General features: G+C 40.1%; 1 protein-coding gene across 5 annotated transcripts; it reads right to left on the reverse strand.

Annotated features, from left to right (window-relative positions):
* Positions 1 to 393: 393 nt before the first annotated feature.
* Positions 394 to 8,440, reverse strand: ncam3 (neural cell adhesion molecule 3). Of its 5 annotated transcripts, XR_012963670.1 has the most exons (17): positions 8,215 to 8,435; positions 7,737 to 7,808; positions 7,368 to 7,559; positions 6,958 to 7,131; positions 5,570 to 5,713; positions 5,324 to 5,441; positions 4,784 to 4,938; positions 4,473 to 4,606; positions 4,168 to 4,303; positions 3,881 to 4,048; positions 3,507 to 3,627; positions 3,021 to 3,150; positions 2,650 to 2,818; positions 2,258 to 2,462; positions 1,941 to 2,072; positions 678 to 1,419; positions 394 to 626 (listed from the first exon to the last, which is right to left on the reverse strand). XR_012963670.1 is itself a non-coding variant. In XM_076150361.1 (16 exons), exons 1-16 carry the CDS (start codon positions 8,276 to 8,278, stop codon positions 1,377 to 1,379), a joined length of 2,154 nt encoding a protein of 717 aa, XP_076006476.1. In that variant the 5' UTR covers positions 8,279 to 8,437; the 3' UTR covers positions 394 to 1,376. The 5 variants fall into 5 exon arrangements, 4 of the variants coding, with proteins under 4 accessions (XP_076006476.1, XP_076006477.1, XP_076006475.1 ...); XM_076150361.1 differs by having other exon boundaries at positions 394 to 1,419; positions 2,258 to 2,459; positions 8,215 to 8,437; XM_076150362.1 differs by having other exon boundaries at positions 394 to 1,419; positions 6,994 to 7,131.
* Positions 8,441 to 15,886: the final 7,446 nt, after the last annotated feature.

Here is a 15,886-nt window from a genome sequence, read left to right on the forward strand (position 1 = left end):
TACGATTCATCTTGTCCGTCTGACATGAATACTGTACATATTAATTATGTGCATAGCTTAATGTTGTCAATGTATTTATGTATGTAAACAAAGACACATCCTAGAAATAGTTTGGGGACAGAGCCTTGCAGAGTGATGCAATATGACGAGACAAAATCATATTTAGTCTGCTATTTTAGTTTTAATTTTATGTGGAGACACTAATAAAAGGAAAAAGCATTCATTTGGTGAGGCCAATCTGTTTTAATTAAATATAAAGCGGTATCAATGTGTGTGTATATACAAATCATGTACAGTGTTCAATATAATAATACAACAGTATCAAAATACTTAATCAATATGAGAATTTGCAAATATGAATACCCTGTATCTCAAAATGATGATGATGATCTATTTAGTTTGTGTGTGTGTGTGTGTGTGTGTGTGTGTGTGTGTGTGTGTGTGTGTGTGTTCACAAGTATTGTATTATTACAGGTACTTTAGACAGAGTTGTCATGATACAATTGATTTCATTTGATTACAATTATCCCTAGTGGTCAATGTTAGTTGCTGCTAATTCAAAAGTGCTTAAGAGTAGGTATGCAAGTTAGCAAAGTGAAAATCAAATTGTGCCATGAGGACTGTCACTTATTCAATATATCACAATAACAATACATGTCAGTAAATTGTTGTCTGACAATAAGTGTGAAACAACGATACATGTCAGTGGAGAGTAATCACATTCAGGTTAGTTATGTTTAGTAAAAGACTCTGTAAATTGTCATTTAGATTGTTCATAATACTGGACAGTGGTGAAATATTATGATACTGTCAACAAATAAGATGTTAGTCCTGACATGACCTTTGGTAGAGCAGCCATAGTATAAAATATGAAAATACCTTCTGCCTGTATACAACAATCAAAACATAAGGATGTAAACACTTGTTGGTAAATAGAAAAATGAAATGGTTGTTTTGTAACACAAAGAAATTACCCTGTATACCACAGACATCAAACTTACCCAGTAAAGCTATTCTATACAGTCAATTTATCTTAAAGCAATAAGATCAAACAGAACTAGAACTAACTTAAGCGATAGTAAAATAGCATCATCCCCTGCCAGTATTCTGTTCATACAATCATGCCACCTGGAAACTCGGGAGCACAGTCCTCTAACGGTTCCATTTCTAGTTGAACACACATCAGTCAATTCCTCAGGGTTTTGCCTCTAATGTTTGGCTTTTCCCATGGCAACTGTATGCAGTGAACTGCTTGCTGCTGTTGACTGAGACTGCTAATTGTCCAAAGTTGTTTTTTAATGACTGACTGGTATTTTCTCTTATTTCGTCAGCATGATCATTGGATCACTTGTCAGCTGGTTCTCCAGTTGGTAGCTTCATGCATCAGTGGTGGGCAGGTCTCTATTGGCTGCTGCTTTCCTGAGGGAGGAAAAATAATCTTTTAATGAAATTCATTTCACATTTTGATTGAAATATCCAGCTTCTAATGCACACCTGCCCAAACTGAGGAGAGGGAATGTCTCTTTGAAGTGCCTCTACCAGAGATTCTTCCTTTTTTCCAGATATCTTAAAGTGTTTTAGCAAACATTTTGCTGTGTGAGACTGTAAAGCCCCATAAGACTTTTTATATGATAGTGTGCTATGGGAATAGGAAATGTTTAAACAGAATCTTTTGGTGAATAATGACCTGCAGCACCTTCCAGAGGCCAAAAGCTGGAAGAGCAGGTCATGTGTTTATAGTACAGTATTTCACTAGATGACAGTGGGAAACAATTAATCTTGATGAATCGACAATAAATATGTGCCTATGTGCTGCATTTTGACGAAACTGAACTGAAGCCTAATGTCCAGTCGATAACATAAAATTCCTCTAATGGCTCATTATTATTATTAACAATTTCCATATAAAACTGAATGAGCATGAGAAAGAATGAACATACTCGTTTTTGGTGAGGGGGGCTTTGTCACAGGTGACCTCTGTGAGCTGCCCTCCCTCCTTTGTGAAGTTCTGAACCCCCATCTGTTGCTGTATGCTCCCTCTTGGAGTCCCGATACCCTTAAGCTTCAAATCTCTGCAGCCAGGAAACACAAAAATTATTATTATTGTTATTAATTGTGATGCTTATGAGGAAACAATCCCTCTATAATCCCTTTAGCTTGACCTTCTTGACCTATGTGCCTAATGCTTTGTGGCAAAACGTGTCACAGAAACATGCAGAGGTCTATCTAAAGCTTACACACACACGCACGCACCTACCCATTCGTGGCTCCATCTCCTTCTTCAGACATTTTGAGGCCTGGAACTTCGTGTCCAAATAGTTTCATTGAAATGAACATGAGCAGGCCACAGCGTTTCGTATAGCAACAGGCAGCATCTACTGCTACTAATACCAGCAGGAAGATCATCATGACGATGCCCACCACGGCCCCTTTGGTCATTTTGCCGGTGGTCATTTTGACTGCTTCGAGAGGGGAAGATAGTTTCATTCATTAGAGATACTATGTCTAGTATGGCCAGCGATATAATATTTGTTGGTGGATCTGTGTATACACATTAGAGGACTGTTTGTAACTGCACATCAACTTTAAAGTCCCAGACAATCATGTATCATGGAAGTGAGATACCAGTGGGAAATTCAGGCTACATACCAGATTGTTGTGGGATAGTGAAGTTTATTGTGGAAGGGATAGAAGAACCATTCAGATTGACTGCCATGACCTCCAGCTGATAGTCAGTGCCAAAGAGCAGCTCCGGGATAAGAGCTATATCTGCATCAGATGACAGCTGCTTCTCATTCCATTCAGCTCCTTCTTTATCCTAAAGAGAGGAGGTGAGGACAGGATGGAGTCAGGATAGAAGAGGGGAAGCAAGGAAACAAATCAGTGATTTACTAAACAACAACCAACCAAAGGTGAGAAGAACATCAGTTTCAACTGCATTTTTCTTGACTAGATCTGGTCAATAACATATTATACATATGTATACAATAACAAGTTCATCTGTTGACACCATGCCCCACCTGTTTGTATCGTATGTTAAAGTGTAGGAGGGGAGTTCCCCCATCATCACTCTGTTTTAGAGGAATAGAGAAGGTGTTGCTGTCTACTTTCATCTGATACGTTGACAAAACTGGACTATCCGGTTCACCTAGAAAGCAGAGGGAGAGATGAAGAAATAACATCCATTTTGCAGTAGTTACCGATTATGATTCCCAATCATTTCGAAACATGTTTTGTACATTATTTCCTTGTTTCCTCTGGTCATAAACAAAAACAAAAAAATGATTGACTAAGTGAGGAAGTTAAATTGCTGATCATTATTAGAACTTTACCTCCTGGGATAAGATGCCAGTGGAATACATGACGACGTCAGCAGCATTAAAGAACATCAGACAACAGATGATGAGGAAAAGAGGAGGAGAAAAAAGGGGAAAGAAATTGCCATCAGACAAAGACCCAAGAGCACAATACATATTCAGTTGCTAATGTGTTTGTAGCAGAACTTACGTATTCCATGGGTGCGAGCAGTGTGTGTTTCTGAGAACTGCCCCCGACCCACTGCATTCATGGCAGCCAAACGCACGGTATACAATGTGTATGGCTTGAGGGAGGTGATAGCAATAGGAACTAAAAAAAACACACACAAACACATAACAATAGACATGATATCAGAGATTATATTTTATGTGTATACAGACACTATGATATGATCATTCATTTTATGGCCCAAAGATTAACAGTATATCCTTGTGAAGGTTTAAATACATCATTGAGTTTAACAAAATGCTTAAAGTAATTGAAACCCATGATTGTTTCATCAATATGAAAAAAAAATGGAATTCATGATTGGCACCAACAAAGAGAAGAGCAGAGGTTTTACCTGAAGCTGGGACTGTGCTCTCCTGCCACACTTCTGCTGGTCTTTGCCTCCACTGCAAGGCAAAGCTTGTGATTGGTGTTCCTCCATCGACTGGTAGGGTTTTAAGGGAGAAGAAGACCGACGTTGGTCCAGGGGAAACTGATAGGTACTGAGGCGGACCAGGCTGGGCTGAGGTTCAGGAGGCAGGTTGAAGGAGAAGTGAGAACAAAGTAGATTTAAAAACTAAATATTAGAAAATAACACCACTGACTTGAATACACAAATACAAAAAACAGAGGAGCTCTTACTATGTATTATAAAGTCTCTTGATGCATTTCCAAAGGGGGTGACAGCCATGCAGGAATACACACCACCATCAGAGGGCACTACATAATCGATCACCAATGCGTCATTCAGAATCCGCACACGGTCAGAAGTATAGTCCTTAAAGAGATGAAAATCGCACATATGTTCATTTATTCATTACATCTATAAACAAATATGTAAATGCATAATTTTCATGCAACATTATACAACATCATATTGAACTCAATTCTTGCTCTGAGTAGTTGAGGTCATGATGTCATAGTATGTGGTATGCCAAAACACTTACTATTCTGCGTCCATTGTGCTTGTTGAGCCAGTGTAGCTCTGGTTGAGGATGGCCAGAAACATTACAGGAAACAGATACACTCTCACCCACCAACACACGCCGTAGTTCTTCTGCCACAAACACCTCTGGGGTCTCTGAATAAAACATGTTTTATTGTTATGATGACATAAGAATGTTAGAAAACGTGAGATGAATACAGTTTGGAATTTAGCTTTGTTGCTGATCGCATATTCTCCAAGAGGCATACTGCGGATTTCAGGGCTACACAAATGAGAGAAATGGTAAGAAAAATGAAATCCAATAGGACCAACCAAAGACATGAAGCGTGATGGCAGCACTGCTCTCAGCTATCTTATTGGTGGCTTTGCAGACGTAGTCCCCAAAATCTTCTTTGGCAACAGACAGAATAGTCAACAGACTGCGGTCTGAGTTGAACTGATGATGCAATGGATCTAACTTTACTGGCCTGGAAGTAGGGGAATACAGATGAGGACACACTGTGAGGAGCCTAATTGTCATTTATGACAGTGATTGAAGTAATATACAAAGAAGTGTACGATATTACTTGATGAACTTAATAAGGAAGGATGGGAAAGAGGAGGAGGCAGAGAGAGAGATACAAAAAGTCTGATTTACATGGTTGGTACCACGGAACATGAACAAAACAGATAAAGGAAACAAGGAACAATATAAGTTCAGGTGTCTCACAGGGCACTGACACTGACGCATCTAAATTATCAGTTACATCCTTGAATGGCAAGTCCAAAAGTTAACTTTAGCTTAATTTATTGTTATTATTCATATCTTCTAATGAGACAAGCACGGCCATACAGACATACACACTGTCTTACATGATCCAGGTGATGTTGGGTTTCGGTACCCCGTCCACCAAACATAGCAAGGAAATGTTGTTGTCTTGGCCCGCCATCACTTTCTTCACCTCTTCTCTCGCATGCACTGTGGGAGGAGCTGCAGCAGAGGGTGAATTTTAGTCATAATTAGTTGTATATTGAAGTTAACATGCATTCTGGACTGAAAACATCTTTTCATCTCTTATGAAGATGTAAAAAATTCAATAGAATACTGAAAGAAATTACCATTGATGACAACAGAGATGGCGATTTCCTGACTGACAGGCCTTCCTCTGATCACGGCCTTGCACACATACGTCCCAGCATCCTTTCTGCTCACTTGTTCGATGATAAGTGTGTTATCTGGTAACTGACGTACATGCTTTCCTTCTGAGGTGAGTACAGAAAAAGAGAGACACAGAGAGAGACAAGCCGCGCAGAGCCAGACAGAAATGGAGAGACAGAGGACAGAGTGTTGGAAAGGGATAGAGGTAGAGACACAAACACATACACATACACAGTCTCAGTTATACTGTAGGTCTACACATCATTTAGTGACAGAAGAAGAAGCAGTAGCATTGGAGAGCTTCTCCTGCTGGTCCATGAGGATCGCAGGGTGCTAAGCAAAAGAGCTCAGATACTATCATATCTTGTCCAGTTAGACACTCACCGGGTAGATTTATAGGTCTGCAAAGTAACAAAGAAGACAACAATGATAGAACAGGATACATACTTTGCTGTAACATATCAGTAATCTAGTGTGGAGAACAACACCTTTCTCTGTTTTTGGTTGTTTGTGCTATATTGTTGTAGCAATATATATATGGAATATAATATGGAATGCTCTCCCGACTGATGTCAGGACAGCGGAGTCGCTACCCATCTTTCGCCGCAGGCTGAAGACCCATCTCTTCAAGAAACACTACCCGGATCCTCCCTCTTAGGACATCACCTACTCTGTCCTAGCTCTTCTGATGCTCTTGTTTTCTAATCTTTCACTTCTAATCTGTCCTTTTGTTTTTTCTCATTCATCATAGTACCTAACTTATTGCACTTCTACTCTAGCTCTAGTTATGCTCTTAGCTGTTGGTTTAGGAAGGAAATGCGCTTACGATTTCTTGTGACCTGAAGTTCTTTTATCTACCTTTGTTGAACACACTTATTGTAAGTCGCTTTGGATAAAAGCGTCTGCTAAATGACCGTTTTCTTTTCTTCTTCTAGCAGCTGCTGTGTCAGCTTGCCTTCCATCCAGACTTTTTAGCCAGCCAAGTAAACAGCCATTCAGACAGGCAGCTAGGCAGTCGGCTGATCAGCCAGCGAGCCATTAAGTGAGGCAGAAAGCCAGCACTGAGTGGAGCAGAGAGGTACACAACCAAAGATGACAAGCTCCTCAAGTGACTTTATCCTGTGGGATTATCACACTTCAGTCAAATACAAGTGCGGCTTCTACTGGCAGGACTAGCAGTTGCGTTTTCCAAGTGTATTTCATTTGCTTTGTGAACAAATAAAATACCAAAATGGTGAGCATTTTTTTGCATTTACCTGCCAGTGAAATGAATAAACAGCACATTTTTAGAGATAAAGCACTTGCTTGTGTTGTCATATTTGTAGTGCACCAGATAAACCCTCCATACCGTATGTGAGCCCCAGGCTCTGGGTGCTGGTCCTACCATAAGAGGGGATCTTTTGCTGGTTTCTAAGCCATTGAACATCCACTGCGGGTTGACCAGACACCAGGCATGGCAGCGTCCCATTTGTGCCCTCCAGAAACTCATGGTAGGTCACAGTAGTGCCAAATGATGGACCCTCTGAAAACAAGCAAGGATGATTATGCTCACTTTTCCTGCAATACATCAGTGAAAAATTTGATATCATGATTAGAACCAGATTTGGTTTGGATTTGACCAAATTTTGTGATTTATATATTTTTTAAATGTATCATTGTAACATCAATACGAACAGTAATGTGCATCTTTACTTGTGAATACATTCATTACAGTGTACATTGTTGCTCAGTATGTAGGAGTAAATAACCAGTTCTCACCGTAAACAAACAGCTCATATGTAATTTCATCATTGTGTGTCCCGAAATCACACCGACAGGTATATCTGCCTGCATCATCCATTTTAGCCTTGTCAATGATGAATTTAGAGGAGGACTCATCTACCCATGACACCATGTCTTCATCAATGTCCTCCATATCCTTCTGCCATGTTATGCGTCCTTCTACACCAGCTGGGACGCAAAAGGAATTATGGAAAGAGAAAGAGAGGCGGGAAGAAAAGGGAGAGAGAAACATATTTTGGTGTAATGCATTTATGCCAAAAGAAAAAAACAAATTTGTAAAAAGTGTGATGAATCAAATGCAATCTTTATTTGCTAAATGAATCAATAAGAAATGATCTGACTCACCTTTGCAGTACAGTATGTGTTCATCTCCAACCAACACATCTCGCTTATTGCTTATGAGTTCCATCGCAGAGTCTATATGAGGAGAGGAGCGGAGATGAGAGGAAGAAGGGCACACAAGTAGAGGAAAGAACCACCATGAGGACAGGCCTATCAGCGGGACTGTGGGTCCTACTGATAGGTTAAGAAGTCAGACTGCTTCATCTCACTTTAGGTTACAAAGTGAGATGAAGCAGTCTGGCTGGCAAATGCAAATCAAAGACTAGCCACTCAGACAAGCTGACCTCTTGCACAGATTTACATTTAAAAAAAATACATTTCCTAACATTTATGGTTAAGTAAACCCACAAGAACACTAAGCATCCTTCACTTAGTATATGTGGCTAACTCATTTTGTCTTCTTTAAATAGTTTTGAACTTTCACTGATTCACAGATCACATGACATCATTATGCTGATAAAGTAATGCTGACAAATCTTACCTGTGCCAAACACCAGAAGCAGGAGCAGCAATGTCGTTCTCAGGATGGAAGGTGATTGGTCCATAATTTAGTGGATATCAGTCCTTTGTTACTTTGTGCTGGGGTTTAATGTTTCAGCTTTTTACTGTAGCTGAGCACACGTGAACAGAATCCAAAAGTTACATCAAGTGTGCCTGCAGATCTCTGTCACTGTACAGTATCACATACACACACACACCTGTTGCTCCCAAATTTGAGGAGTTGTGTGCTAGAGGTTATATAGGAGAAAACAGGACAGAAGGGAGGGTGGGGAGATAGAGACCACACTCCCCACCCACCACCACCACCAACTCCACCAACAAAGAAACTGTTGCTCATTCATGAAGGTCTCTCTCTCTCTCTCTCTCTCTCTCTCTCTCTCTCTCTCTCTCTCTCTCTCTCTCTCCTGTCTCTCTCTCTATCCTCTCAATACTCTTTTCGGTCTTGCCATCTATCACCCTCCAGGCTACCGATGGAAGGAGGTGAAGCAGTCCCCCAGGGGGAGGAAGAGATGGAAGAAGATATTTTATCATCACATAATTCTTCTGGTTTAAAAGGACTACATCCCTTTTAACTGACAGTAATCCCCATGTAACCAAAACATCTTCATTGGACCATTCATGTAAAAACACAGCATGTAGGATGCTCACATCAGTATCACACATTGTAAATCCAGTATAGATGTAAATGGTGTCATACACACACATATAAGTACATACACATACACAAACGTGTATGTGTGTATGTGTAATTGTCACAGGTAATTACAGTGATTGACGTATAAGCATCATCATTCAAAAAGACCATTAGTTAATATAAAACTTTGAGCAAACTCAATTATGTATATGATTTGTCCTGTTGAGATGAAGGCTGACGTGTTAGTGCATACATGTTTGTTCGTTACTGTTGTGTTATGTGTGCCTATTTTTTTGTGCTTTAACATATCAACCAACCAATCTAATTTGACTGATACACATGCACACACACACCCACACATAAACACACACCCTTACATCAGCGCGCTTTAATCTCTGTGATGCTGGTGTCCATTGGCAGTCATGCTTCGCCCCTCTGGGTCCTATCACTTCTATTGGCCAACAGCCAGCCTGCCCCTCCCACCTCCACTTTGATAGCCTATCAGTGTCTCCACAGCGCCGTCCAGCCACCCAATCAAAGGTCAGAGAGTCCAAGGGGGCCACCTATCAGGTTGATTATCAGGAGGTGCTATTATGCCCAATTAGAGCGGGAGTGTGCTCGTAACAAGGGCTTGGCAACAAGGGCGATTAGCTAGGGTGGGCACACACTGACGGCTAGTCCACATCACTCGATTTGACTGCTTTTACCATGCAAACCATTCCAAGCATAACATCAGCGACTGGTGCAGTTGTGAGCAAACTGGTTTTGCTTCTGAGGCTCCCATTCAAGATGAATGGGAATGGATTACAAAGGAATAAGTCAGTTTGCTTTAAAAACACATCAGCCAGCACTTTTGTGCTAAGAATAGTTACAATGGAATAGAGGCATGTTGTAATAAGTCTTAGGTAAAAACATCTCGAACAAAACAAATTGTGTGAGGCTGAATAAGGTTCTGAGACGCTGGAGGTGCTTCTGAGTAATTGCAGCTCACAGAGGTTTTATCCAGCATTTGAGCTTCCATATGATTTCAATGTGGCTTAGTAAATGTAACTCTATCTCTAAAATTAAAATGAAGTTAATCTGTCATCAACTCAACATCGGCCATGACACCATAACAGGTTTGTAGATTCACAGATCATCTCAGTCATTATGCACAAAACACCTACCTGCTAACCTCCTTGCTTGCCTCAGCTCCTCTACATAGATATAGCAAAATAGATATGTAATACAAAGTGTTTCATTTTTAATGGAACCAGTATCTACGATGAGTGTGCTCTGAGTAAGATGGGTAAAAGACCTGCACCACAACACGGGTGCTTTCTGTTATTCTTGCTTATTAGACTTCTGAACAGGTTGAAGCTGGTTGGAGCAATGAACTGGAGGCGATGAGGAGATCACAAATTATGAACGTGTAAGTTGTCCCATTCAGTAAATCCACAACAAGAGGCAATCGAACACAGTCTGCATATGCTCACACAGACAACATGAGTAAAAAACACCTGTAGGGGAGTAGGTACAGGGTTTACGTGGAGCTCAGCACGAGCATATTTTTGATGCATTTGTCATTATGACAGATAGATAAACAAAGAACAGAGAACAATTGACCGCTGTGTTGGCGCCGAAACACAGTTGGGGACATGGGGACAAGACAGGCAGGAAGATGAGAGAGACAGAGACAGACTCTCGTGACTGGAGAAGACACACCCTCAATCTGCCCTCTGGGTGGTGGAGAAAACAATGCAGCATGTATATATATCTCACATGCTTATGCTACTTTGTACACAGTATGTTCTGTTTTCACATAAGTTTACCATGTACACAGTGTACACATGTACTGTGTGTAATGCACATATCTCTATTACAGTCAAACTATACAGTATTATCAGTATTTTTCAGTATTAACTAACCCTTGCCGAATATTTTTTACAACCAAAACATTGGTAACCTTTTTGGATAAAAGAGGAAGAGCTAGATAGTTGGTATTTTTCATTCTACCCCATGAAAAAGTACTTAAAACATTGTATTGCAAAGAAAATCGTTGGTGAATACTTTTTAGATTATTAAAATATATTAGAAAAAGACAAGAAATCTTTTTTTGCAAAATGTACAAAAGCACTATGTAAGCACTTCCTACCACTTTCAACACAAATCCACATTCCCAAAATGGCATCATTTAATCACAGTCAAGCAAATGCCAACTCAGTGAAGTTGCGATCTTAAGTTCAAGATAAGAACTTTTTTAATGACACACTTGCACTTTCATCCTACACGTTCAGCACATTCTACACATGCAGCTCTGTTTTTTGCACTCATTGTTACCAAAATAGTAACATCGCAGATTCCAAGCAAAGCAGTAACTGTCCCTCTATTGTTATCTATGTGAAAGTGACATCACAGGTGATTGCTATATTTAAAAAGCATTTACTCGCCGAAAAGACACAGCGGGAGGTTCCTGAGGTCACGAAAACATCTGTTTATGCCAACCATTGTTGTCTCATAAACAACCTATAAACATGTCCCCCCCTTGTACACTACAAGTGTATGCATGTGTTTATTTTGGACCGGTTACAGGTCTAGTGAGACCCCAGACAATTTCAGGTCAATGTTTCTTTAGCTGATAATGGCAGGGACACAGACTTCTTCCTGCTCTCGTCCTCATCCTCCTGTCGTGACATTGGACAGCTGTAATGGCTCACAGCACAGCCGGGTGACAGTTGTCTGTCTTCTGTCTTCCTGGTTGTCTGTCTGTCTGACTGTCTGTCTGCGTGGTTGTCCGTCTGTATGACTGCCAAGGAGTCTGCTGTCTCCACCTGCCTCTCTGTCTGGGATCATAGGCTTTTGTATATATGTTAAGTTAAATGATCAATCAGATATCAAAGCTTATAACAGAAAATAATGTATTTTATTAAAATATATAAAAGATGTTATTTAGTATCCTATTATAGCTTTTGTTGTAATCAGAGTGATAAACATAATGCCCACTATCTGGCAATGTGTGAAAGACTTTGTCTGTCTTTAGTTTTTCCTAGCACATACAGGACTACTACTACAACTTTAGACTTGCTTGCTCCAGACTTGCTTTAGACAGCATCATGGTAGTTAAAGGTTTGTAAAGAGATAAATTTTCAGCCAATGTCACATCAAAATCTGATTTCCACCATGAAGTCTCTATGGAAGCCCATTTCTGCAAGTAATATAAAAGAAAACTTAGCCTCATGGTCAGTCATAATTATGAAATAAAAAGTTCAAGTTTGGCTTTTCTTTGAAGTTTCCTTATCTTCTATATCTTTTTTTGGGGAAGTCACAGTGGCAGATCCAGCTCCAGATGTGCTGCTGACTCAATATCAATCAGTTTAAAATAATGCAACAATTAAGCACGACATAAACTGCATCACAGTCAATTTTTGAGTACTAATAGAATAGAAGCTGTTTACAATTAGACTTTGCCCGGATATCGTTCCCCTGTTTTTGTTATATTCTGTCTTAATCATTTAGAAATAGCTTGGTCGCCGGCTTGCTCCTGCTAAAATTAGAAGTGATTATAAAAGTCATCTAAATTGTTTGGTCATCCAGTCCACCGCGTAATCTGTCATCAGTAATAGATGTGCTCCTAATGCGATGTTAATGTTACATCACGGAAAATCAAAATACAATCAGCAAAAACAATAGTAGGAAGACGGATGGATGGCTCGTACGCAGTCAGCTTACGCAGAGACTGAGCACCTTGCCATGTTTATCACACAATAAGATGAGGACTCTACAGTCAGAGGTCATTTCAGTTCATCTGGCCTGTAAATGGTTAAATGCGATATCTCATTTTTGGCAAGAAGTCAAATTGGACTTGAACTCCATTACGCAGTAATTTACAGAATGCACAGTTGTTTGTTTCACTTTAAGTTTGTTTTGCATGACTGAAACAATGCATGTATAAACACTACAGGCGTTATTAGCGGTTTGACATTGTAGTAGAACGTAGAACGACATCAATCACACATCAATCACACGCAGAACGTATATGTCCCCTCTAATCCCCATCCATACATCCATCCATCCTTCCATCTATACATCCATCTGCTCAATCTGTGCATAGAAGAGGTACATGGTAACTTGTGTGTTGCAAGACTGAGACAGACAGACAGAACGACAGACAGACAGACAGACAGACAGACAGTGCCTTGGCAGGTGCAGGGGAGTTTACTTGGCTTGGCTCCTTGTTTCTCAAGAATTAAACTTGTTTTATTCTCAACCCAAGTGTTCCCAAGTCTCTGTGCCTGAAGAAAAGAATTCTCCTAAGACAGACAGACAGACAGACAGACAGACAGACAGACAGACAGACACACTCATTCCTACAAACAAATTAGAGTTTCCAGTTCAGCACTCCAATTTCAATCAGCTGTTTTTGGTCTCTGTCAGATTGATCTTAAGTGGCAAAAGAGAAAGGTAAGGTCAATTATTGAAATTATACACAATTGTACACACATCTCAAAACCCAATCTGCCACTCAGATAACCAGATCTAACTTTAATGTAACTGAATTGACTATTTTTCTGGTTTTTACTGACATCTAAATTTCCTGATTAAAGTGTGTAAATGGCAATTTTTTGTACCTCTACATTCCACGTTGTGTCTTCACTTCATTTTGTGGCAACTGTGCACACACACACACACACACACACAAACCTTTGTCTTGTATCGTTCAGGTATTATTTGAGTGTAGTTATAAATTCATGCTTTGTTAAGTGTTATGAATGTTTTTAGTTAAAAGTAAGTAAATAAGTCAGACTTGCGTGTGTAAGTGCCCTCATAGTGAACCCTGTACTGTATAGCTGCGTGCGTCTGCCTGTCTGCCTGTCTGCCTGGTAAACCTACGTGACTGTTGCTGTGTCTGCACTTCATTCAGGGATTTCTTTCTGTTTATTTTGTTTAGTCTTTTTTGGAGCTCCCTGATGACATCCTCCTACGCTTTTCACCACTACTCACACTCTCATCCTCTCATCCACACCACACTAACCGTAAGCCTTTGTTTGTTGGTGGGAGGGTCTAGCGTCATGCAACACAGGAAGAGAGACGTGCTGGTGAGACAATAGACAGATTTCAGACAGACAGGAGCCTCACTGCAGCCTTGGCTATGCTAAAAATATATTATAATTATTATTCAATTATTGACTGATTGATAATTTGACTTGGCATTGACAATGTGACTTTCAGTGTAAAGCTATCTCTATAAAGTTTTTAAAAACTAAAAAATGTATATTAAAAAGGAATAGGTGCAATTACACACAAATAGATAACCAATATGAAAATAGAGTTAATTTACATCCTATCACTTCATGCTTCCACAGCTAGTTTCCCTGCTTACTCACCTTCAGAACTTTACAATCATATTGTTTTCCTCAGTACATGGGACTAACGCCAGTAAGCACTTCCTGCTTCTGAACGACCCCAATGTCATTTCTAATTTATGATATCACAAAGGTGAAGAATAAAGACTGCAGGGCCTTTGGGAATTTTGGGCATCTGAAATTGCTCTAAGATAAGATAAGATAAGATAAGATAAAAGTTTATTATCCGGAGGGAAATGACATGATGTGCAACAGTTACAATACAGTGCAGAATGAGATGAGAGGGTCACAGTTGGGGCAAGGCCTCAGATCCCTATGTCCCCACTGTCAATCCCCGACCCGAGGTAGTCGAGGACTGTCGGGGATTTAATACATTAAATGTCTATAATCCCAGATATGTCTCCTGAATCATTCATAATTCCACCCCTCTAACAATTCCACTAGATCTTAAACGAATCTTCAGGCCACACACACACACACACACACACACACACACACACACACACACACACACACACACACACACACAAGAGAACGACCACCAGCAGCTCCACCCTCCTCTGCTCTCTGCCTGCCTGTCTGTCTGTCTTCCTACGTGACCGCTCCAGGATCTGAGTGCCAGTGGAGGCCGCCATGGCAGCAGATAACACTAATGAGCTTCCTGACATTACTGCTGATTGCCCTGAGGCCTGGAACTCCACAGACACCGTGGGTGGGGCGTGACTGAGCGTGTGTGTGTCTGTCTGTGTGTTTGTGTCAATAAATATGCCTCATCCAGAACTGATGTAGTTTATATACTGTATGTGCTGACAGGGCCACATGTTTATTTAGGTGTTTTTGTAATGTACTTAACTATGTAATGCAGTATTGTATGTATGATTTGTGCTGGGGAAGTATGTAATCAATCTGTCAAAAATTCCTTGACAGTCAGACAATACTTTCACAGACAAAGGGGGAGGACAGGAAGTATGGAGACAGAAGATACATGATGTGAGACACAGAAAATGTATGTTGTCTAACACAGAGCAGAAGTGGAAAAGCCTATAATGAGGTCGGCTGTGTGACTGATTCTTCTTGGTCTTTGATCTTGATGACTTGACATGTATGTGGATCTGTTCACATGCAGACAATGATGTGTGCTAGTGAAGAACCTTTGAGGAATCATTAGGCTGATTTGTGTTTTTAAACTATGTCCTTTTAAAACATGTAAACAACAGTAGAAATGTAGTTATTTTTAGCATTGCATTATGGGTTGCAATGGGTTACATTTCCTTCTTTATTTTCTATTACCGGTAAATGCCACTGAGCTGTCATTTAGTCTGAGCAGGAAACGTAACAATGTTTTGGTTAAAAACATTTAAGGAAAATCAGACTAATAGCATGCGTGCCACAAAACATGTATGTGACTGTTTGACTGAGGGGAATGACAATGTCTTGGTGGGTTATTACAGTTAATAGTGTAGAAAGATAAACCACTGAACCACCATGACGTCATACTACATGGATGATGCATCAGCATTCATTATGACTTGACTTTATCAAAGAATAGGAAAAAGAGGATGTTTATATGCCACACTGTATGTAATCACTGGATTATCTGTAGATCCAATATGACCCCGGGGAGGGCCGGATTTTAGTTGTGTGTATCTCAGAAGGGCATCAAGCACAGACAAATA

Source organism: Genypterus blacodes, unplaced genomic scaffold, assembly GCF_046128005.1.
Source record: "Genypterus blacodes isolate CSIRO-AG114 ecotype Tasmania unplaced genomic scaffold, CSIRO-AGI_Gbla_v1 ptg000052l_1, whole genome shotgun sequence".
Classification (NCBI taxonomy): domain Eukaryota; kingdom Metazoa; phylum Chordata; class Actinopteri; order Ophidiiformes; family Ophidiidae; genus Genypterus; species Genypterus blacodes.